Source organism: Falco biarmicus, chromosome 2 (assembly GCF_023638135.1).
Source record: "Falco biarmicus isolate bFalBia1 chromosome 2, bFalBia1.pri, whole genome shotgun sequence".
In the NCBI taxonomy this organism is placed as follows: domain Eukaryota; kingdom Metazoa; phylum Chordata; class Aves; order Falconiformes; family Falconidae; genus Falco; species Falco biarmicus.
The window spans coordinates 53,928,859-53,952,167 of NC_079289.1; the positions used below are offsets into that span (position 1 = coordinate 53,928,859).

General features: G+C 37.7%; 1 protein-coding gene across 1 annotated transcript in view; it reads left to right on the forward strand.

Annotated features, from left to right (window-relative positions):
- The window catches only part of GPC5 (glypican 5), a 709,869-nt gene that overhangs the window by 14,880 nt on the left and 671,680 nt on the right, over nt 1-23,309 (forward strand). Inside the window, exon 2 of the mRNA XM_056328672.1 lies at nt 2,519-2,680. Within this exon, the coding sequence (XP_056184647.1) occupies nt 2,519-2,680 (162 nt within the window). The remainder of the gene's footprint in view (nt 1-2,518; nt 2,681-23,309) is intronic.

The following is a 23,309-nucleotide window of genomic DNA, read 5'->3' on the forward strand; positions in this document are numbered from 1 at the left end:
GGATATCACTTGCCTTAGTTCATTTTCACACCCAGAGCTTATGTTCTTACTTTTTCATGCTACCATGAATGCAATCTTAGATTTGTGAATTCTGTGTGGTAGCAGGATTTCTTAAAAGTATCTACTGCTTTTCCTTTTATATGATAATATTTACTGCTTCTTATGTCTGTGAAATATAGTTATTTCAAGGCACCAATTTTTAACACAGGCAGTAAATAGTTCTTGTATATATGGAGTCAGACTTTTGTCTTCATGATTATGGAATTATATGAATTCCTGAGCAGCACTCCTCACTAAAATTAATTAGTTTTGCCTGAAAACTTACATTTATGACTGAAAGCATGAAGCAGCAAAGATCCTTTAAAAATCAAGAGAAATTCTCTGGTATTTTAATACTGAGGGTTCAAAGTTATCCTCCTTCCACACCTGCTTTTGGATGGAGGGACCAGGAATTATGAAGATGGAAACCACTGATACCAGAAGGAAATGTTAGGCAAATCTGAGACCATATTATTTTAATTTGTTATGGGAGTCAGATTACTTCTGTGTAGTGTTGTAGCAACACGTGTTCATCAAGGACTCTGATAACTCCCCCCTCCCCCTTTTTTTTTATGTGCCACATAATTTACCTGTATCGTTTTGGTTTCATGTTTTTCTAAATGTGATTCCTAAGGAATCATATGGATATATTCTACCTGTCTAAATATTACACAGTGGATTCCTGCTTCAGGGCTGGGATTGCTGTATGGAAATAGTAAAATTTTTTCCTACTCTGAAATGAAGTTCCAGGGCCAGGAATCCTTTCATTAAGAGTGCTTCAACCAACACATGGATAAAGGGATATGAGTTTGATGCAAGGAATTTTTTGAAATTTTGCTGTTCTTCCAGAATGCTCTGATCCAGCCCTCAGTAGCTTAACTTTTCTTTCTTAGCTTTCTGGAATATATTATTTAAAATGCCTAATTCACAGAAGATAACTAATGGAATATTTAGGGTTCAAAATGTCTCTGGGCTCCCTTTCCCCATAACTATATTCGTACTATCTTAGAATGATTGATCAGAGAAAAAAAGGGGGAAAAAAGATCTAAAAGGAATGTTAAATCTTGTAGGTTTGATGATAGGGCAATAAAAAGTAAAGTACAAAGAGGTGCTGTAAGAGCTGAAAGCAAGTTTAGAGACAAGGGCAACGTGGATTTAGGTTTTGACTTCTTGATTTCTTACTTTTTTTCTGCCAGTCATGATCTTCTATTTTTACCTATTATGAAGAAAGAGTAATGCATGTACACACAACCACATAATTAGAATTTAGTCCACAGAGCAGATAAAAAAAAGTTTCTCACAATGTTTGCTAGAAACCTTGTGACATTTGCAGTGAAACAGGATATCTGAGAACAGAATTTGGATTGGACCACAAAATTTTGTATTAATATAATTTAAATTATCACATCTTCCTTCTTTCATGAAAAGTTTGTTTTCGCATTTTAGAAAGCATTGTTTAGATACAGTGTAATACCACATCATAACAAGGAAGCTGAATAAGGTATTTTCACCCTTGATTATGCTCCAGTTATATATATATATATAAAGCTATAAATGCAGATATTATATGTAATAGTATATGTAATATTAATAATATATAAAATAGCAGTAATATAGCTATTATATAACATTATGTAACTATATATATAGTTATGAAAAAAGATAGCTTTTATAACAGTACTGAATTGCCCGTTTTGAATTCCAGCATCTCCAAAATTTGAAAAGGTGTTCCTTTCTAGGGATGTTTCCTGACCTGTTAGTGCAGTAGTAAATTGGCATGACAGATACATGGGAATGTTAGACATTAGAGAAAGGCACAGTAAGAGAGATTAGACTGGAACTTAGGACTGCTCCATATAAACGTTAATATGAGAATATTAATTATAAACCTGTCAGGAGTGGGCTTTGCACTGGTGTGTTTGTAATACTTAGCAGTCGTTAGCTTTTTAAAGACCAAGAATTAAGATGAACAAGAGTGTCAGGCATGAGCTGGCTCAGCAGTTCAGTATACTAGATGATCACAGAATCATAGAGTAGTTTGGGTTGGAAGGGACCTTTAAAGGTCATGTTCCAACTCCCCCTGCAATGAGAAGGGACATCTTCCACTAGATCAGATTGTCAGAGCCCCATCCAACCTAACCTTGAATGTTTACAGGATGGGGCATCTACAGCTTGTACAATGATGTACAATGCATATTCGATGTATTTTACCAACATCAGTTAATAATATTCACAGCTGGATAAGATTACAGTGTCAGGGAAGAATATTAACTGTAAGAAGTGTACTCTTCCCATAAAATTTTAGTTAGTAACCCCTTCTGTTTTTTTGTGTAACCAGACAGATGCCTTTAAAGCTTTGGGTATTTCTTTTTTGTGTCTATACCTATGTAAAAAAAAAAAAAAAAAGTAACTTTTTAATGTATTTCTGTATTGTCTACTTGTGTTTTGTAATAATCAATGTAATTATCTCTTTCTGTAGGAGCTGATCTCCAGGTTTGTACTTCTAAAAATCCAACATGCTGTACCAAAAAGATGGAAGAAAGGTATCAGACTGCAGCAAGGCAAGATATTCAGCAAGTGCTTCAAACATCAAGTGCTCCATTAAAATTTTTAATATCTCGTAATGCAGCTGCTTTTCAAGGTACGGCCTTCTGCTTCTTATTTCGAAACTTGTTCATACTTTTCTTGTTTTTCATCTTTGATTAGTTGATACATGTAATAAAATTTATCTGTTAATAGTTTCTATGCTTTTATGCTTTCAAAGAAGGATATTAAATCATGGAGATGATTAGAAATGGCATTGCTCTTAGAATTTGTGACTTCTAAAAAATTATATTTGAGAAAAAGTAATAAACAGTTTTAGTAAGATTTTTTGATCTGATTGTAAACCAGTAACTTGGTATTCCTCTCGAACTTCTTTAACTTGGACAACACTAAAATGCCAAATTATTGCCTGGAGTGTTACAAAGGAGAAATTTCATTATTCTAGTATTTCTGCCTGCTGTATTCTTTGTCTTGTTCTAATAGAAATACTTGGGTAGTTTGTTTCTGACATTAATTTTTTGGATCTAGTTTTATAAGCTTTTTAGTTCATAAAAATTTTTTTCTGAGTTTCTAAGAATAAGAAAAAAAAACATTGGAGGTTGAGTAACAGTTGTTCCAATGCACAATAGGAAGTGACCTGATAAACTAATAGTTTGGGTTGCTGGTGGGATTGCCTTTTAGCAATTAACCATCATAGCATTCAGTTTTCTTTGAAATAATAAGGGGTAAGTTAATGCAGAATTTGGTTAGGAGCTGAGAAGATGTGAGAAATAGTGGCAATATGAGGTTGTATCTGATAGAAAGGGTTATAGACTTCACACGTGCTGATGACAAAGCCCTGCAGTCTTGTCATTTGTCTGTTAATGTGTAGTTATGGCCTTAATGGCCACTTGATTGGGCAGGATAAGATGGTAATTTCGTACAGGCTTAGGAAGTTGTGCTTCTGGTGACTTGTTTTTAACCTGTGAAGCTAAAATGACTAGGAGAATGAAAACAACTGCTTAGGTTGGTAAAATGGGTAACAAAGTTGGCTCTGGGGCTTTAAAGCCTTCCCTTTTTGAAATTTAGGCTGTCTAATGTTGTGTTCTACCTTCTGGGAGTATTGCCATTTAGCTTGCCTAACAGCTGTCAGTGGGTGTCATGATCGGGAGATCACTGGTAAAATGTACAAAGAAATCTCTCCCTCCCCGTCTTCTGTCTGTTCTTTCTGCCAACTTCTGTATATTAACTCTGTTTTTTGCACCACAGTAGTACAGTATGTTGTATTGCTTTGCTGACCTACAGCTGTAGACCCTGTAGAGCTCAGTAACCAACTGTACTTCCCTTAAGTGAGGGCTGCACTCTTTTCCCCACCCCTAGAAAAAAACCAAAACACACAGAAATCTCCTTAGGTATCTAGATAACATACTTGTGCAATCCCAGGATTTCTCAGTCTTCACAAGCATGGGATTTAAGTGACATTTAAGTGAAGGTAAGTGAAATCAGGACCCAGAAACTACATTTCTGTTGCTTTTAAGTCCTGAAGGGCTCAGTCAGTGGGGTATTTTCAGAGTGCGTGCAGTGTACATCTCCCCCGTAGGTGAGTCTTCCCTGGAAGACAGGGACACACGCATGGCTTTGAGGATCAATGGTTGTGCTTTCCTCAGGTACAATCTGAGCAGTTATATTCAGGGTGTGGGTTCTAGGCCATTCTCAGCTTGTAAAGATTGAAGTTGTATTGCCTGCCAGTCCAGGAGGATGCCCTAAACACCAGTTTGGAGGCTAATGTGGGACATTGGCACTTTTCACTCTCCCAGTAATGCTATTTTACAGTGCAGAAAGGAATTCAAGAAGCAGTGACCCAAAGAAAGGAGCCTGCCTCTGTAGCCTAGTCATGATACGTCCTTCCTATAGAGAGATGGTTTCAGGACTGGTTGAGAATTACAGCTTTTCATCTTTTTTTGTGAAACATGTGAGCAGTTCTTGTTGCAGGAACACAAGCCATCTTTCCCAAATATGTAGCCTAACAATAATTACTTCTTCCACTGACTCTGTTTCATGATTTGCTTTTAAACAAATATTTTTCAAAGCATATACTTTAAAATATTTCTATTTTCCGTATCTTACATATTTCATATATTTTTGAAGTATGTGCTTTAGTACTTTTGTCTTTAATTTCCTTTTATGTAAAGAAGTATAATTCAGAGAGAATGTTCCATGGATTATGGTATTATTTAGATTTTAAACCTTTTTTAACCTTTAAGTAGTTATTTGTGGAAAAACATGCTGTCGATCATACCACTCATTTTTAAAGAATAGTTGCCATTGCTAATTAAAATTCAAGCTAAATGATTTCAGATTCAGAAACTGTAATAAGATGCTGCTGATGTAATTTGGGGTTTGAAATCTAGGGACATAATAAGACATTACACCCAGTCTGAATCCAGTTTTGACCCTGCTTTATGCAGGAGTTTGGTCTGGAGGCCTCCTGAAGGTCCTTTTCAATGTGAATTATGGTATGACAGGGTGTCTACTGGCCTTCACCACCAAGTCTTTATACATCCCCCATGTTTAGCAGAGGCTGGGATGTGCAGCTAGGAGTGTGATTACCTCTCTTACTACTTTGGCATCTGGGCAGACATCTCAGCAATTACGCAGAAAGTGTGAAGGGGATTGTTGGGGTGTGTACAGAGGGGAGGGGAGCAGGTGGTGTGGTCTTTGCTGCTGTTCTCACCTGCCTCTTTTTGAAGTCTTCTGGAGTTGAGTATCTTGGCCTAAAGGAGGTGGACTGGATCCAAACTGAAAAAATAACTTACGTTTTCTCTCAGTTTCTTACATATTCAGTAGGGAGAGGCAGACAGTTAAAATAAGTAATCTGTATATGCCTCTGGAGATATTCAGAGGTGTATTTTCTATCTGTATTAGATACAGTCTAGAAATACTGAGTACTTCAGATGACCCAGTACTTTAGGATGGCTGTGTTCATTAAATGAGGCATCTGTCTGCCTGTCTGATCTGTCTGTTAACAGTATGTTTGTGCATGTATCTTTATATAAGAGCAAATATAGATATTGACATACTTTTGTCACCTTCTAATGTTTGTTAAAATCCTGTTGTCTTTTTCACTGTGAATCTTACTTCTTTTTAATACCTTTGAGGAGTGGTAAGGGAACAGAAGAATAGGTGAGAGTGAAGTTAAATAAGGATTTAATCTGGTAAGTGGGAGATATATTATAGAGAGCAAGAAATAATTTTTCCCTTGGGAAATGTGACTAGAGAACTTAAGGTGTATGATAATCATGTTTCAAGACAGTTCTTTTGGTAGGATAACATTCATACATGTCACTGCATTTTAATATTTATTATCTTAATGATAGCTGAGGAAAAGATTGTGAATGCTGTACAGGGATTGCTGTAACATCTCCGTTCTAGCGGTAACCATAAAAACAATTGCTTTTTTAACCTTTAGACCTAGCCCTGCCCCACCCCCCCACCCCCCATTTTTGCACAGTTTCTTAGATGTTACTCAAAGTTCACACTTAACCTTATCTATACTTCCAAACAAAAGAGGAACAAGCACCACCAGACTCAGCTCTTGTGTAGTCACAATGCAGTGCCAGTTTTTGTGTAGGAAAAAAAATCCCTATGGTTTGTAACAAATTGGAGAGGAATTGAACAGTCACCTAAGAATCTGGTGATTTGGAATGGGATGAAGCTCCATGCAACAGAATAGCAGATCTTGTGTCATTTCACTGTTTTTCCACACAGAGAGCTCATAACACTTTAAGAAGTGTCAGGATATGACATAAAACAAAGTAGTATGTTGTCTGGTTGAATTGGTGCAGTGGTTTAACCCCGGCCGGCAACCAAGCACCACGCAGCCACTCACTCACTCCCCCTCACCCAGAGGGATGGGGAGGAGAGTTGGAAAGGAGTGTAAACTGAAGGGTTGAGATAAGAGCAATGTAATAATTGGAATAGAATAAAAATGAAAGAACAGTAACAGCAATGATGACAACAACAATTACAATGAAGAGGGTGGGTGGGTGGGTAAGAGCAAAATCAGGAAGAAAGAGCACGTAATGCACAATGCAGCTGCTCACCACCTGCCAACCAATGCTCAGCTGGTCCCTGAGCAACGACCTGCCCGCCCTGGCCAACCTGGCAGGTATATATACCAAGCATGATGTCTCATGGTATGGAATATCCCTTTGGCTAGTTTGGGTCAGCTGTCCTGGCTGTGTCCCCTCCCAATTCCTTGTGCCCCTCCAGCCCTCTCGCTGGCAGGGCCTGAGGAACTGAAAAGTCCTTGACTTAGTATAAAGTCAATACTCAGCAGCAACTAAAACCATCAGTGTGCTATCAACATTGTTCTCACATCAAAGCCAAAACTCAGCACTGTACTAGCTCCCAAGAAGATAATTAATTCCTTCCCAGCTGAAACCAGAACAATGGGAAATTTAGAGGTAGTAATTGGGCTGTAGAGTCTGAAAGAAAATGGACTTTTCTTTATGCTACTGTATTTGGCAACTCTAGTACTGTACAATTGATTTAAAAATATTGAACTGTGAATCATTTATTAATGTGGCAACCTGTCACCAGAACAGTGGACTTGGCAAGTGTTCCTGTTTAAGAAACAGGTAATAAACTGCATTCTTGAGTGCGGCGTTTTCTGACACTTTTCATACTGTGTAGGAAAATTCTAATGACTTTGTGATGGAGTATATTGAATCAGGTTTTCCTGATGTAGTTTCATGTTTTTCTGTGAACTTATTATTACACAATAGATCAATATCCACTTTATCCTAGAGCAGAATTAAGTGAAGTCAAACTGTTATATTGTTTGAGGTCACAGTACAATTACTACATTTAAATATGATAAAGTTGTAGTCAGTAGCTAAAATAAATTGTGCGAACTAGAAAATGTGTTGGAATATTCTGAGCTGCTTTCTCAGGTAGCATAGTAAGCCATAATAAATAATGAAATATTTGTTCATCCTTGTAAAACTACATCTACCCTGGCACTAATTCAGTTGTTTTCCATTTATGAAGTTTTCTGAAGGATGATTTGAAGATCAGAAAACTTTCAGCAAGAGCTGCTGTATCTCATTGTTTGAAGTGATACATTGCCCTCTAGATCATTTGCAAAGCAAAGAACTACTTTGAAGTTCTAACATTTTCTTCTTTCTCGCCTCCATAATCCTTTATATTTCAAGTGTGATATAAATACGCTGAAATCCAAATACCTGTGAATCCCAACTTTATTAATTAACTGAATGGTTCTATTAAAAGTAAAAAAAAATAAAAATGGACATGCTAAGAGACCTGATTGTCACTCTGTTGTTATATCGAGAGGTGAGGATCTCAAAAATGCCTCTGGTTCACCAGAGTTATGCGCCTTGTTCTCAGTTGCTCTGCAGACCTTCCCCACAGCTACAGTCGTGTTTCCCTATGGGACTGAGTAAGTATGGAATTTTAATAATGCAGGAAAATGATTATACCCAGTGGTTGCTGTAAGGACAAAACTGTTACACAAACCTTAAGTTCAGAAACCATCTATTCAGATGGTATTTTGATTCCTTTATAATACACAAGCAGGATAAATAATATGCTAGTATAAATTAGAATTGGAGCCAGTATGTCTGTATATACATAAAACAGCATTAAGGGGCTGTTGTAAGTGCAGAAATCTGGAGATTCAGATTAATACCTCAAATTCCAATATTAATCCTGAGTTTTATTTCTGTATTATTATATGGATAAAGTCTTTTATCATTCTGGAGGGATTTACTTCCATTGTATCTCTTGTCTTTTAGATACTTATTTACATGCATGTATGCTGTGCTACAGGCATTCCTGGGGTACATATGCAGAGGCATTTAATGGGCTTCTGTAGTTTCCACCAAACCAGTCTTTTCTTAAATTGTACATTTTCAGCATGTACTTGTGCTCATGGGTTCTTGTCTCAGCCTATGCTTATTTACTTAACTATCTAAATAATCACTTAATTATTTCTCCTAGTTGCAACAATACCTGAGTTACAATTAGGCTGACGTAGGTACACTGTTCAGATTCACATACTCAGTGAAGACTTAAGATTTTTTCATAATCATATTTTTGTTAGTACCCAGATAAAAAATATTTTGGTTTACATCTGTGTAACAGTGATTGATGTAGACATGCTAATTTTGAAATTTTATACTTTAGATAGTGCTCATACATTAGAAAAAAATTGAAGTACAAATTTAAAACATCATTCCCTTGGGAGCAGTGGCTATGGAAAGTTTGCCTTTTCAGAGAACTGTGGATGCCTGCTTCCTGCTTATTCTGAAAATTTTGGGATACTGTTTGCTTGTGTAATGTAGGCGTCTGAAAGAACACTGAACTCCAACAGAAGTAGCCAGTATAAAATTGGTAGTTTTGAATGAATTTTTGGTGTTGTTTCAAAGATAGCATTTTCTGAAGCCTTTGGATTTCCAGGTTTTCCAAGTACATATGGAAAAGTTTTCACTCAATATTTTTATTCTGTCAAGAAAAAAAAAGAAGTCAGGAAGTCAAGTCCTGTTGAAAGACAGAACTCAATATTGACAAGTTGGAGGGAAAGTCTGAAAAATGTGTTGCTCAGTAGGAAAAAATGCAAAGTGCTACGTTTAATTGGGGAGAAACAGTGGAAAACATAACAGGCTGGGGGATAACTTGCAATGGATCTATTCAGTAGGAAAAGTTCTGGGAGTAATGACGGATCAAGATAGATCAAAAGCTGACAAAAGTCAGCAGTTTCATGCTGTTGTGAGACAGGCAACTGTTGTAGTGTTCTTAAACAGAAAGACAGCAGAGACTTGTGAACTGAAAGTTTTCTGTTTTGCACTGGTAAACTGGAGAACCGTGTTCAGTTTTGGGTAGTTTACTTGAAGATGGACATGGACCAATTGGAAAAAAGAGAGCAAAAATATGCTTTGAAATCTAAACATATAACCTAAACCAATGGACAACCCTATCCCCTTTAAAATGAGAAACAGGGAAGAATTACGCTATTTCTTAAAAAAAAATAGGTGACAACTACATAGAAGAAAGTAATTATCTGTACTCGCTCATGTAGCAGATGACAAACAATAGTTTTGTACTGTAGTGAAGAAAATGTAGGCTCAATATGAGGAAATACTTCCCAGTGACAACATTAAAATGCTTTTGATTCAACTTCTGTGTAAGCTGGACAAGGTAACAGCTGCCAAGAATTAGGTTGGAGATATGACTGATTCTGCTTTGGGGCCCGGGGTTAGACTAGACTGCTCAACAGACTTTTCTCAGCCTTATGACAGATTTAAAATGTGATTTACAAAGAAAGGCTGAATTAATTGAATGTTATAACTAGGTTTAAGCTTAATCTGTGGTAATATGCTCTAAGAAAAAGGGTTTATTCTTTAGTTTCTCACCAAGAAGATAACATGGTTCTTTACTATAACTGGATGGACTGCTTCAGTCATAAAGATGCTTGCAGAATGATTTAAATTTAGAATGTGGTTTAGAATTTAGAATTCCAGTATTAAAAGAACATGAAATTGTTCAAAGATTTGTACATGTTTTTTTTCCCATTATTTATTATTCTTACAATGGAACTGTTGTATAGACCTACTGTCACTTGAACACATACTTAGTCATTATGCTATTACGGACTACATATTTCATATGGGAAATTCAAGGAATTTTGCAGTCTTTATTTTTACCGCAGTTTTTTTCAAATTGCGTGTCAGTGAACCTGGCATACTGCTTAGGAGAAATGGAATCATGTAATGCATTTTCAAAGGTGCTGTGGGAGGTAAAACTGATTTTCTTTCCCAGCAAAAGTAAACTGAAATTGTCTGGGTTTAGGTGGAATTTTTAAAGTAAGATGTGTTTACATCTAAAGCAGGTGAATCTAATAGCATTTCAAGTGGCCTTTTAAATTAGAAAACCATCTTGTCAAAACGGCAAAAAGAAAAAGTGAGGGAGACTACAGTTGCATCAAATTAGAATTAATCAAATAAACATTAAAATAAAATATTATAAAATTTTTCAAACCTAGTACTGATTGTCAAAACAGCAAAAAGGAAAAGTGAGGGAGACTACAATTGCATCAAACTAGAATTAATCAAATAAACATTTAAATAAGTATTATAAAATTTAACAAACCTAGTACTGACTTTTCCTGTAAATAACTACCCTGTACTTGAAAAAGTAGATGATGTGCAATAAGGAGATATTTAAACCAGGAAATCTGCAGAAAAAGAACTGTACGAGTAACCATAAACCTGGGAGTAGAATTTTGCTCCTATGGAGAAAAAAATGTATTTTAGAATTTATTGCTAGATACCTTGGGGCTTCTCAAATGTCACTAGAAACTTATGGTTAGGCAACTGAGCTGAGCCAGTGTCACCATTGACTGCAGTGAAAGCTCAGGCACTTAGTTAAATTGAAAATATTTAAATACCTGCACTGAGGTGTCTGAAGCTGTACACCAATGTGTATATTATACACATCAAAGTAACAGCCCTCAGAAGTTCCCTAGTGTCTGAAATCTTACAGCCACCCTGTCTAATGTAGCTCAAGGGTGTGAGTAAGGTCTGGGAACACAAGCAGGTTATTGAGCAATAAGCTAATATTTGGTTTCCAGCCTATCAACTACTGGGAGGTGATTGCTTTTATCATGAAGTAAATGCAAACTGCTTGGAGCAAACTGCGTCCCTCCTGCCAGAGAGGTAGAAATATGCAAGTAGTTTCTGTGCACATAATGCAAAATCTATTGTTCACCCCTTTGGTTATCATGTGGCAATTTTCTTACGTGCAAAATAAGGAAATGTTTACCTACTTTTCTTTCTGTTCTTCTGGAATCAAGTGAAACAGTATGGCTGTGTCATGTAATGGAGTTGGTGGCATAGTGATTTTAACAGTGGTAATGAAACAAACTTTTAGTAATACTAAACAGGTCATCAGTAGGTGTAGGTAACTCTACTTTGAAAGAGCTGTTGATACAAGTAGTGTCAATTTTTAATAAATGTACGAATCTCAGCTTGCATTAAGGGCTTGAACTTAGGTCTGTGCAGACTAGAGGAGTGCCATGATAGAGATGTGCTGATCCTGGAGTTCCAGAAGAGAATGTTTTATGTTCACTATTTTAAGTGCATTTAAAATGCATATACGTAGCAGGTCATAATACAGAATGGTACAGATTTACTGTAGATCGGCTGCATAGCCATCAGCACATGTACAGTAGCCATTTTTGTAGGGTTTTTGGATAGTTTCTAAAAGACCAACAGATTATTGAGGAGAGTTGGCTGTTTTCTGGGTTATTTATTTCGCAGTGTATAATTCTTAGACTTCCCTCTTGCAGCTGTTCTGGTCTGTATAACTACTTAATATTCCTTGGGTCAGAAGCAAAGTGAAAAATTAGGTCTGTAGTTCAGTGGTTAGGGTAATCATCTGCCACCAAGGAAGGTTGCATGCCACTGCTTCAGTGAGTATTTTTAATTATTTGCATCACTTATAACTATACTCTGCACTGGCATAGTTTCACCTGCCAGGCCTGAATCACTTTAGAGCAAGTGTTTTTCAAGGCATGTATGAACTCTGGGCTGGATATGCTTCCAGTTGTCCATATTTCATCAGTTTTGATGCCCTTTTCAATGGATCCTGTGTGGTCACCAGGACTTTAAAAAGAAGGAATTATGTGCTGAATGGGAGCCAATTAATTAACTTCTCTTAAAGAATGAAGAGAGGTGCATCGAAATTCCCGTGGATGTTCCCCTTCTTTACCACCACTGTGATAGCTGTGGGCTGGCTGCTCGTTTTGCCTGAGATAAACTTGTGCAAAGTGTAGCATAGGTATTTTGCAGGATCAGGCTTATTATTTGGCTGAGAAAAGTTCTTTCAAATCAATTTGATGTGGTGTTTTGATACTGAAGTACAGCATGTCTTTGTTCTGTGCTTGTGTAAAATGCATTTTGTATGTATAAATACATTTATTTATTGTTAGGTGTCTAAACATAATTAATTATTTGAACTATTCCTTGCTCTTTATGTTGTGCCAACAAGATCTTTATGATTTGTAAGATGGAGTAATGTAGTTATAGTTTGCAAGGCTTGTAGATATACAGAATGGGACTAGAAATTTTAAGTTATGGCATGGCTTTGCATTGTGCTCCCATTTTGCCATGACAGTTTTAAACTTCAGTAGTTTGTACGTGGGTTTTCTTGCTTTTGCTTAACACAGTTTTAGCCTCATGTTATTTTAAACAAATCGCTGGTAACATAAAATATCTGATTATCACCAATGAATACTTGGTTTTGTCACTCCTGGTGTGTTACTTAAAAGCTGCAAGCAAGAACCTGGTAAGCGAAGTAAGGCCTAGTTCAACCATATTAAAATTCTATGTACATTTTAATTTGCTTTCTGCTATGTGACTGTGCTGTACTGAAGCTATTACCTGGCTCAGTGGTCCCCACAGACAATTTCCCTTTCTCATTCTGATTTTATTGTAAATGATTGTGAGCACAGTAGAGGAGACTGCAAATTCAATTTTGATCATTCCCATGAGGACTTGATTCTTCGTGACTTATTCTTGCTGTTTAAAAAAAATATGGAAATAGCTATCTAATTTAAGGGTTTCCTTCAGAGCAGAGGATTAAGATCTATGATTTTTTTTATGCAGGGGCTTTTCATTTATTATGTTAGCAGGTAGAAGCTAGTATTTAAGGAATTTTTGAGGTGACTACCCCCTTGGGAAAGATATATATTCTTCATTAAGTATTTCCATTTTATATTTAATGGTTCATTAAGTTGCCTTTTTTCTTTCTTTTACACCTGGTGATCATAAACCTGCTGTTTTCTTTTAAAAATAAGTATTTATTATGATTTAAGATTTAAAGACAGCCCTTCCTGCACTTATTGTTCTTAGTCGTTACTGTGAAAGAGATTAATGACGCCTTTGGTTTAAAGAACTTTAATTTTGCTTCCTCTTTCTGTGCTGTGTTGCTGTAAGACACAATAGCCAAGAATGTGGAAGATGAAATAGTGAGAAGGGAACCATGAGGAGAAGAGAAGGTAACTGCATTAGAACAAAACAGGTTAGTGATACAGTGCAGTGTGACCCTCCCAGAGACAAAGGTGTTAACAGTAAATAATTGGGAGGTGATTCAGGGCTTGATTCAGCTGCTCAACAGGCATCTATCTAGTGCTGGTTTAGCTGTTGTAGGGTTTCCTGTCTGTCCTCCAGGCCTACCTCTAGAGAGAGGTGGTGCTAGTCCTGTTTGTCGTCTGTCGTATCTGCTGATCCTGTGGAGGGTGTCCTGTATAACCACGACAAAAGGAAATGACACATTATTTTGGGCAAAAGATTCAAGTTCACTCTCTCAGACTGCAGATGTCCGCATCTAGTATCTACATGTGAGGTAGAGGCATTTGGTCCCATAATGGTCAAAGGGAATAAGATCAAATATGTTTATTTTAAATGAAGTAACTCCAGTGACTACACCTAGATTAACAGTTTTCAGTTACATAAACTTTATATAGTATATATTTAAATTTAAAAAGGGACAAAGTGATATTAAAGCCTTAGATGATGTCACTATTATAGAACAGTCACTGGAGCCTGAGGGGGAAAAGATAACAAAAATTACAATTCAAATTTCTGCGCTTCAGGAGCGTCACATTTTTGGTATTAGATACAGAACAGACAAGGTAGTAGGGTGAAAAAAAGTCATGATCATAGGTTTGTTCTTGCTTCTAGCTACAGATTTGTTTCCCTAGCTGAAGTAGTTCTTTGATAGTCAGCTCCCCTCTCTGCAGTTGCTATGGTACCTAATGCAACTGGAACAGGAGCATACTGTTGAGCAGATTTGGTAAGATGCACTGAGGCTCAAGCTTTTTGAATATCTTCTTAAGACTCAACTCCTCTTATAAAACCAATCAAGAGCACTTATACTAGTGACATAAATAAATAAAAAATCCATGTTGATTAAAGATCTTTAAAAAATATCCAAGCATCAGCTTATCCCTGTGTACTGATCAAGGCAGTCAATTGGGGAGTGGATTAAAAAAACCAAATAGACAAGCCAAAAATGAAAAATCCTAAAAAGCGAAACCTTAGAGCAGTAATGAGAGAATATAGAATTGAGGCATTAGGGAGAAAGAAGCAGCAAGAAAGGGGGAAATAGGTGTAGTCTTTTTCATTTCTTCTTTTCTGTAGACCATGACACCCTCAATTCCCTCATCTGCGCAGCATACAGCCATAACTAACAGTCCTTTCTTGAGGAGATTACAACCTAAAATCACTGTAAGCGTCAGAAGGAAAGGGGGAAGTCAAAGACAATTGAGAATTCAGTGTATCCAATTAATCAGCTGGTGGTTATGAAGAATCTGGAAAATTCTGTTTTGCTTTTCAAATGAGGACACGACTGCTTATGTAACCTGAAGAAAATACAATCTGATTGTGTTTTAGAGACTATGATTCCTCTCCTCTGCATCATCTAACTTTAGATGTCAGTGAAACCAACAGTACGGCTGGAAGCTGTAAGTAGTAGTTCCCTAACTTAGTCCATTTACGTGCAGGTATCTTCTGTAACACCGAAAGAAGGCCAACCATGGCATCTTCTCACTGTGTTTGTTGAGAATTAGGAACAAGTGACAGTTTTTTGACTTATAATTTGAAAATGTAAAATCTCATATAGTATGAGAACAGCATTACAACATTTTCCTGAAAAGTTGAAATGAAAATTCGCAAGACCAAGAAAAGTCTATTTGATGTTCTAGCAAAATGAAGCAAGAAACCCATTCTAAATACAGCATGTCAAGTTTAAGTCAAAGCATATGTAATTTCTCAAAAAAAAAAAGAAGCTGCTAACCTGCTTTTGTTCCCATAATAATACAGGCGAAAGTAGAAGTGGTTACTCTGACTCAAAACCTTCAGAGCTTATACACATTCTGGTGAAAAATGTGCTGTTTTGCTCTGCGGCCTGCATCTAGATTTTCCATTACCTTAAACTTTAGAAGTCACTGCTATCTATTTATTAGGGAGATGCAGTGTTAGTGGCATTCTTTTGCTGTCACTTTGTATCCACTTTCACAGAGTAAATACTCAGCAGAAGGGCGCACCATATGAATCCAGTCAGTGTGAGCTGTTAAGTAAACCTACACTGGTAAGTGCATCTTCTGGGCAGAGTGATCTCTGGCCGTGGGGAGATACCCTGCTTGGTTGAGGTGCATACGCAGTACCCAGGTGTAAGCAGTTATCTAAGCCAGTGCTTCTACAGCATACTAACCATGTCCCTGTGCATAGCATTAAAGCTGTACCATTTGCTGCCCTTATGTTCTGTAATGTGATGTTCTTTTCACAGATTAGGATAGTATCTTGTAATAAAAACAGAGTTACATGAGGGGATAGGACCCTGGAGGGAACAAAGCAAGACAGCCCAAGAAAGCTGGTTGATATTCAAGGATCACCTCCTCCCAGCTCAGGAGCAGTTCATTCCAAGAAGCAGAGAGTCAGACAAAAATGCCAGGAGGCCTTTGTGGATAAACAGGGAGGCCTTTGTGGATAAACAGGGAGTTTCTGGTAAAATACAAACACACCAAGGAAGTATACAGAGGGTGGAAACAAGAATTAATAACTTGGGAAGAATACAGAAAAACTGGTGAAGTATTGACTAGATGAGCAGCTAGTGAAGTGGATTGAAAACTGGTTGAACATCTGGGCCCAGAGAGTGGTGATCAGTGACATGATCTCTAGTAGGAGGCCAGTAACTATCAGTGTATCCCAGGGATCCGTACTGGGTCCAGTCCTGGTTAACATCTACATTAATGACCTGGATGATGGTGCAGAGTTCAGTTTTGCTGCTGATACAAAACTGGGAGGAGTGGCTGATATGTGAGAGGATTTTGCAGCCATCCAGAGGGACATGGACAGGCTGGAGAAATGGGCTGATGGGAATTTCATGAAGTTCAGCAGAGACCAATGCCAAGTCCTGCAGCTGGGGAAGAATTATGCCATGCACCAGGACGTGCTGGGGGATGACCAGCTGGAAATCAGCTTTGCAGAAAAGGGCCTAGGGCTCCTGGTGGGCAGAAAATTGAACATGAGCCAACAGTGAGGTGTTGTGGCAAAGATGACCAGCAGCCTCCTGGGCTGCATTAGGAGGACTGTTACTGGCAGGTCAAGGATTCTGATCATTCCCCTCCACTCAGCACAGGTAAGGCCACACCTGGAGAGTACTGTGGCCAGTTTTGGGCTCCTGTGTACAAGAGAAACATGGATGTACTGGAGGGATTTTGGCAAAGTGCCACAAGGATGATTAAGGGACCGGAGCACCTTTCATGTGAGGAAAGGCTAGCCAGAACTGTGTAGCCTAGACTCAGCTATAGCTAATATTGCTGTGTTGTTTTATGCTTTTAAGGGTTCAGAACTGGAGGAAGTGAATCTTTCCATAACGTCGTTGGTGATTGCACAAAATCTGACTGTGCTAGCATACCTAAACATAGGGGTGGGGTTCAGATGACTCAGTAAAAGGTCCCTTGTGTAACTGTCCCTCTGTAACCCCCTTGGTTGCCTCCTCTGCAGTCCATGGTTTGGCAGGCTATGTGCCAGGGACTCTGCTGTGGCAGAGTTGTGCATAGTCTTAGCTCTGACTTCTGAGGATGTTCCCTGCACTGGCAGACCCCTCCTGTAGCGTGCCACTGCCATCACTGCTTTGGCTCCAGCAGTCCCCTGCATGGTTTCTTTCCATCCCGTCTGCCAAGTCCGCGCTAACTGCCCAATCCACTCTGGCATGCATTGATGCCAGGGCTCCTTCTCTCTAGTTCTCCCTAGGCATTTGTGGAAGAGGAAACCAGACACAGACCTGTTCTGCCCTGCTAAGATTGCAGGCCCAGCGGGGAACTTCTTTTACTGTCTGGTGTCTCCTAACCCAGCAGAGATAGACCCACTGTGCAAACTCCTATGTAGGTTGTAAGTTGATGGTTGGGGTCCAAAAGGGACAGAAACCCCTTAGCTGAGGTTCCCTTCAGAACAGACATGCCTTTTAAACGTAATGAAGAAACTGGAAGGGATTTATTTCTGTATTTTGATGCTTGAGGAGCATGTGTCTTTTACGCACTATGATAGTTTGACTGGTGAAGCACAGCCAGACATACACAAGTTGGTCCATCTTTATAGCTGAACTGTCTTCTGGTAGGCTTTAGTAATGGAGGATTTGCAAAACCTATCAGTTAAGCTTGGAATGGATTTTAATAATAACTGAATTTACTGTCTGTTAAAACAGAGAGAGTCAGGAACTGACTGTAGCAGTGCTGGAAGAGTTGAGTTACCCTGTTGGATTGCCTTTTGAGTGCAGATTTTTTCTTAGCATGACACTGTATGTGCAAGACTCCTTAAGAGCAAACCATCATATCCCTGGTCCAGGCACTAGCTCTTCAGAACAGACCTGTGACTAAGTATGGATTTGGCTTAGCTTATCATAAACCAAAGGAATTTTTTAAAAGGAAATTCACAGAAGAATCTAAGTATCATAAGCTTCAGAAACCACAGGACTGATTGCCATGACAGCTGTCATTTTGGGAGAGCACAGCTGTGACAGTGGTTATATAAATATATATATATGTATGTATCAGGTGTTACGGAAAGGTCTGTGAGGCCTATGGGCACGTAGAAAGATGAAAAGGAAGGTTAATGTATGAGAAGGAGCTGGCAGTGGTCATAGGGAACTGTAAGATGACTTTGAGGGGCACAGAGCACTTATCCCTTAATTTGGGATTCAGGAAAAAAATATTTTTTTAAATCAATATTTAGGTTTTTGAGTGTTTTTAATCATTTTATTGTGTTTCCTCTGAGTGATGCGTGCAAAGAGTTAATCCATTTGTCTTGGTTTTAACGTATCTTCAAGAAAACAAGCCATGTTTTAGGTGTTTGGTATTGTAACAACATGGACATCCAGATCTCTTCTGTTGCTGCTTTTTTTCTGTGTACAGCACAGATACCATATCCTTCCTTGCCTGAGGAGGCCACAGACAACTGGCTTGGCTAAGGACAAAGCCAGGCCCCTGCAAAGAGGAGTGCTTGAACAATGAGCTAAAAAGTGATTGAAAGGCTAGTTGCTAAGCTGGAGGGAGAAATGTGTTCTTAAGGGAAGATTAAACTTCCTTCCTAAATGCTGTCCTCAGAAACTCTGGCATATCCAGCTTCAGGAGAACACTGCAGTGTGTGTACAGACCCTTTGTTGTGATAATTTTCCTTTGTTTCTAACGATAAGGTTGTTGTGTTGGTTTTTTTTGGGGTTTTTTTTTGGTTTTTTTTTAGAAAGAGGTTGTGGTCTGTCTGCGTCATCTTTACGCCACTTTCTGAAAATAAATCTATTGCAAATATAAAGCCCATTATATTGCCAAGGAAACAAGTGGTAGTAACTCTAAGGTTAGAGAGATTCCTTGATAATGCCTTTGATAGATGTGCTGAGTTCCTCAGCAGAAAATATGGGAGGACCAAAGACATCTCCAGTCACAAAAAGATAACAGTTCGTAGCCCACTCACAGAGCATGAGGAGTCCTGGTTCTTTTTTTAAGTACTTTCATTTTTTTATCTCAGTTGTACTTCTTCAAGTTGAATACTTCATTTTCTTGCTCATGCATGTACATTTCCTGTCTGATTTTATGTGGTGTTCCTTCTTACGCTCTTAACTTTCTTTTCTATATCTATTTTTATTTTGTTTATTTTTAGTTAATACTTTCATTTGACTCTGAGATTAAAATTGGTAGTATTAAAAGCAGAGCTGTTCTGTTCTTGTATATTAGACAAATAAAGCAGGTTTTGTGATTTTATTTCCTAAGCACAAATATCTAATACTATATCTGGTGACCTGGAACTTCTCACCTGGCCTCAAGGATTCTTCTGGAGAAGCGCAGGTCTCCTGTGGATCCTGTGCCATGTCTTCCTGGCTATCAACAGATATTTTGGGGCCCTTCCAGTGGCACTGTATGCAATGTTAGATAGCTGAATCCCATTCAAATTGCTTTTAAGGAGATTATATTGACAGTAGTGTTGATGGCAGTGGAACTGATGGATAATAGCATTTTTAACACAGATATTTAGGAATTAGCTGAATGCAATGAGACTGGGAGAATAAGCTATTCTTTACTTGGCAGGCATGAAAGCTTAGTATAAGTCTATAGTTTACTGTAATGCATACAGGAATCTGGCTTCTCAAGGAAGGACAAGAAAGATATATAATACAGTGTCATCCTTCTATGGTGGTTCCTGAAGTTACACATTTGTTTTGCCTCGTTAAGATGCCAGCAGTCAAAGGCCCATAATTTCTAGAAGGTATTTTGGTACCTGCAAATAGAGATTTGATGTCAGAGGTAGCATCGCACAGACAGGCTGATACCTAGTCAGATATTTTTAGGAAGTTTTCCTTTTCCAGATATTGTTGCTCATTAAAATACCTAGGAGCCAGATTCAAATCCTGTCAAGGGGAGGGTTGGACAGTGCCTTGATGTGGATCAAGAATTGAAACATGAATTTTGTTTGACGTGCCTTATGTAGTAATAGAATCACAGGTTCTTAAAGTTTAGTGTTGAGGTATCAGAAACTCACAGTAGTGTAACTGTATTTTTGTTGTTTCAATGTACTTTTTTTTCTAAATAAACACCATTTTGTTTCATCATTTAGGTAGTTCTGGTGGCAGTACTTATGGTTGCCTTTTCTTGCATCCTCTCTCAATAACGTTTAGAAGTCAAAAGAAACAGCATTTTCTTAGGTGCTTAGCATTTTCTTTAAAGAAAATAAAGAGCTCTCTTTTTAGACTATGAGAGCATTTCAGTCAAAACTAACTTGATCATACGTAACAGGTGACCGAGATTATAGCTGCACTTTCACAAGACAGCTTTGTTGATGGTGTGGAAGTTGAGCAATAATTAGTTTGCTTTTCAGACTTCTCAGCTGTTATTCACAAGGAAAGTATTATGAGAATTTCTACTCCTGCCTTTGACCCTTTAATTCACACTTACAAGTACATGAAAGTGAAAACCAACGTTCTCTGTTCTTTATAAAATTTCCACTTAAACCTCTCTTAACCATGAAAGTTTGCATGTAATGGTTTATATGGTTTCTCTAATACTGCTCTTTCGAGAGGAATAAAGAAAACCATTGTGGTTACATTTGCTTCAAAAGTTAAAACTATTTGCATTGAATGCCTGTAATATCAGTCTGAAGAAGTAGTCTGAGGAACATTTATAGCTGAACAGTTTTTCCTACTGTATCTCTGAATCTACAAGCACAGTAATCCAGCAGTGTTCAATTTATATTGTCTCTTCTGGTACAGAAAAAGTGGGAGTTTTTGCAGCATACATGGTTGTGTTCAGGTTATATCTTTTTTTTTTTTTGTTATTTTAAAAAAGCCCTAGTAGAAAGAATAGGTTTTTGTCGTACCCTCCTGTTCAAACACTGAATGTGTAAAGACTTTGAAGTCCAGGATTTGTATTTTTTCAGCTGAAAGGTGGTAAAGTGGAGGGTACACCTCACTGAAATTGGTTTGATAGTATGATGATTTGGCATTGAATCACTCACGACAGCTGAGTGGTGGAATCACTGAGGTAATTAATTCATCTTGTGGATGTGCTGAAAGGCTTTTCTGAGACAAGTAATCTTGATTTTTCCATTGAAAGGTACCTTTCTCTTACTGTTGTCTGCTCATACCTAGTGATTGTAAGTTTTAGAAAATTTACTAGAAGTAATTATGCCCTAAATTAGGTGTTTTAAACTCCCATATATTGTGTGGAGAGAAAGGATAATGCAGTGCACTGAAGTCAGACTCTGAGGGATACCTTTCTTTATTAACAACAGAAAGAGCCTAGGGCCACTAGAGTCCTTACTGTCTGTACTTAAGTGGGGTGCCTTTGAGTGGCTGGGCTAAATCCACAAAGGTATCAAAACCCACCCTCCTTCTGCTTAACTTGGATACCTAAGTTAGGAACCTTAGCTTTCCTGGGCTGCTTTGTAGTCAACAGTGAGAGAAAGCTACTTGTAGAGAAAGATCAGCCTAGTTCTTCATCTCCTACCTCAGTGCTTCAAGTGGTACCTGAAGTTAGACAATATGAATTGAAGTATCAAGTCCCATCAATTTCAGTAGGAATTGGGTTGCCATTGTAAATTTGGGTATTAAGAGACCTACTCACTGTCTTCAAGTATTTTGGTTTCTAACATCTATATTCAGACTCTTTGTGCAAATAGAGGTTCAGCTGATTCAGTTAGGAACCTGCTGCTCTCTGTTGGCTTTGTGGGATGCCCTACAGTCCTGACTTCCTTATTTAATATAGGTTCCAACGCTGAAGTCAGTGTGGGTTTCATCCTTTTGTAAACATGGCTTTTATTTTCAGTTTCCATGCTTGCATATAATACCTCCTTACCTTGTAAGTATCTGTGGCACTGGCAGGATGAAATACATTCAAAGGCTTGTGAGTCAGCAGAGTATTGGAAATGTCTTTTAACATAAGTAGTTAGTTTTGTCTCATTTGACTTGCTCCACTTCATTGTCATTGATTTGTATCAGAAGCATTTAAGCTGAGGAATAGTATTCTGTTGAAACAGGGTAGGATAGCTTTGTCTGGCAGTTGTTCAGTTAAGTACCAGTTTTGATAATGGATATTCATAAAGCCCTATTTAATTTTCTATTTATTTATTTTTAGCATCAATATGAACTTTAACTTAGTCCTGTTCTTTGCTTTATACTCCTGCCTCTTTGACAGCATGTGCTGTGTTCTCTGCTCTTTGTAGTAGCCCAACCACTTTTGTGGCTGCTTTGTGAACTAGAGTGGGAAACTAGTGTTGGATAATTTTTCCTTCTTTATTATATTTAAATTGGATACTTCCCCTGATCTGCTTCATGGAGCAGCTGCACAAACAGTTGTGTGCCTGTCTGGTACTGCAGCCAAAGACTTGTGAAACCATAGCCTAAGTCACAGTGCTTTCGAGCTACTTCCAGTGCTTATAATAAAAAGGCAGCTGTGATTACAGGTCTGTCATAACTTTTGTTTTTTCAATCTTTCATATTATAATAGATACTCACATGCATCCCAAGATGTAATTATTAACCACATCTGTTTTACAATAAATCAAATGGGCTACTTTCAAGTTCAGGTAAGGGAAGCAGAAGTCTTGCCACTTCAAGTGCTTTGTATAAATAATGCTAAAATGTTTTTAATTAAAAGGTTTACATAGTTTTTCTGAGTATAGTATAATTTATATTGAATATTTATAATCAAGTAAATGCATCAGAACTATATTCTGCTTCATAAGGATTCCTTTGCAGATTTGTTGCCTGAGTTCCATACAGTACAGACTGAAAATATAGTTGTGTTATTAATTAAACGAATTAATTATACGAATTTATCTTAAGGCAGTAGACAGCAACAATTCTAGTATAAAATGTGAGTGATCCACAAATTAGATCTATAAGTTACTATAGAATTTCTGAACTGAACTCTGAAATTCAGCAGAACTTAAACTGAGAATAAATACTAAGGTGCATTGAAGTTACAGTGATGGAAGATATGACTGATGTTTCATTTAAAGTATTTCTTCTACCCCTCAAAGCTGCATCCATCTGAAGATGAAGATTTTGAAATTTAGCATCTATCTAAGCTTAAAGGTAATAGAGATCTGGGTTATTCAATATAAATATTCAGATTTAAGGTGATAAGTAATAATTCAGAAGACAGTTATGAATCATAG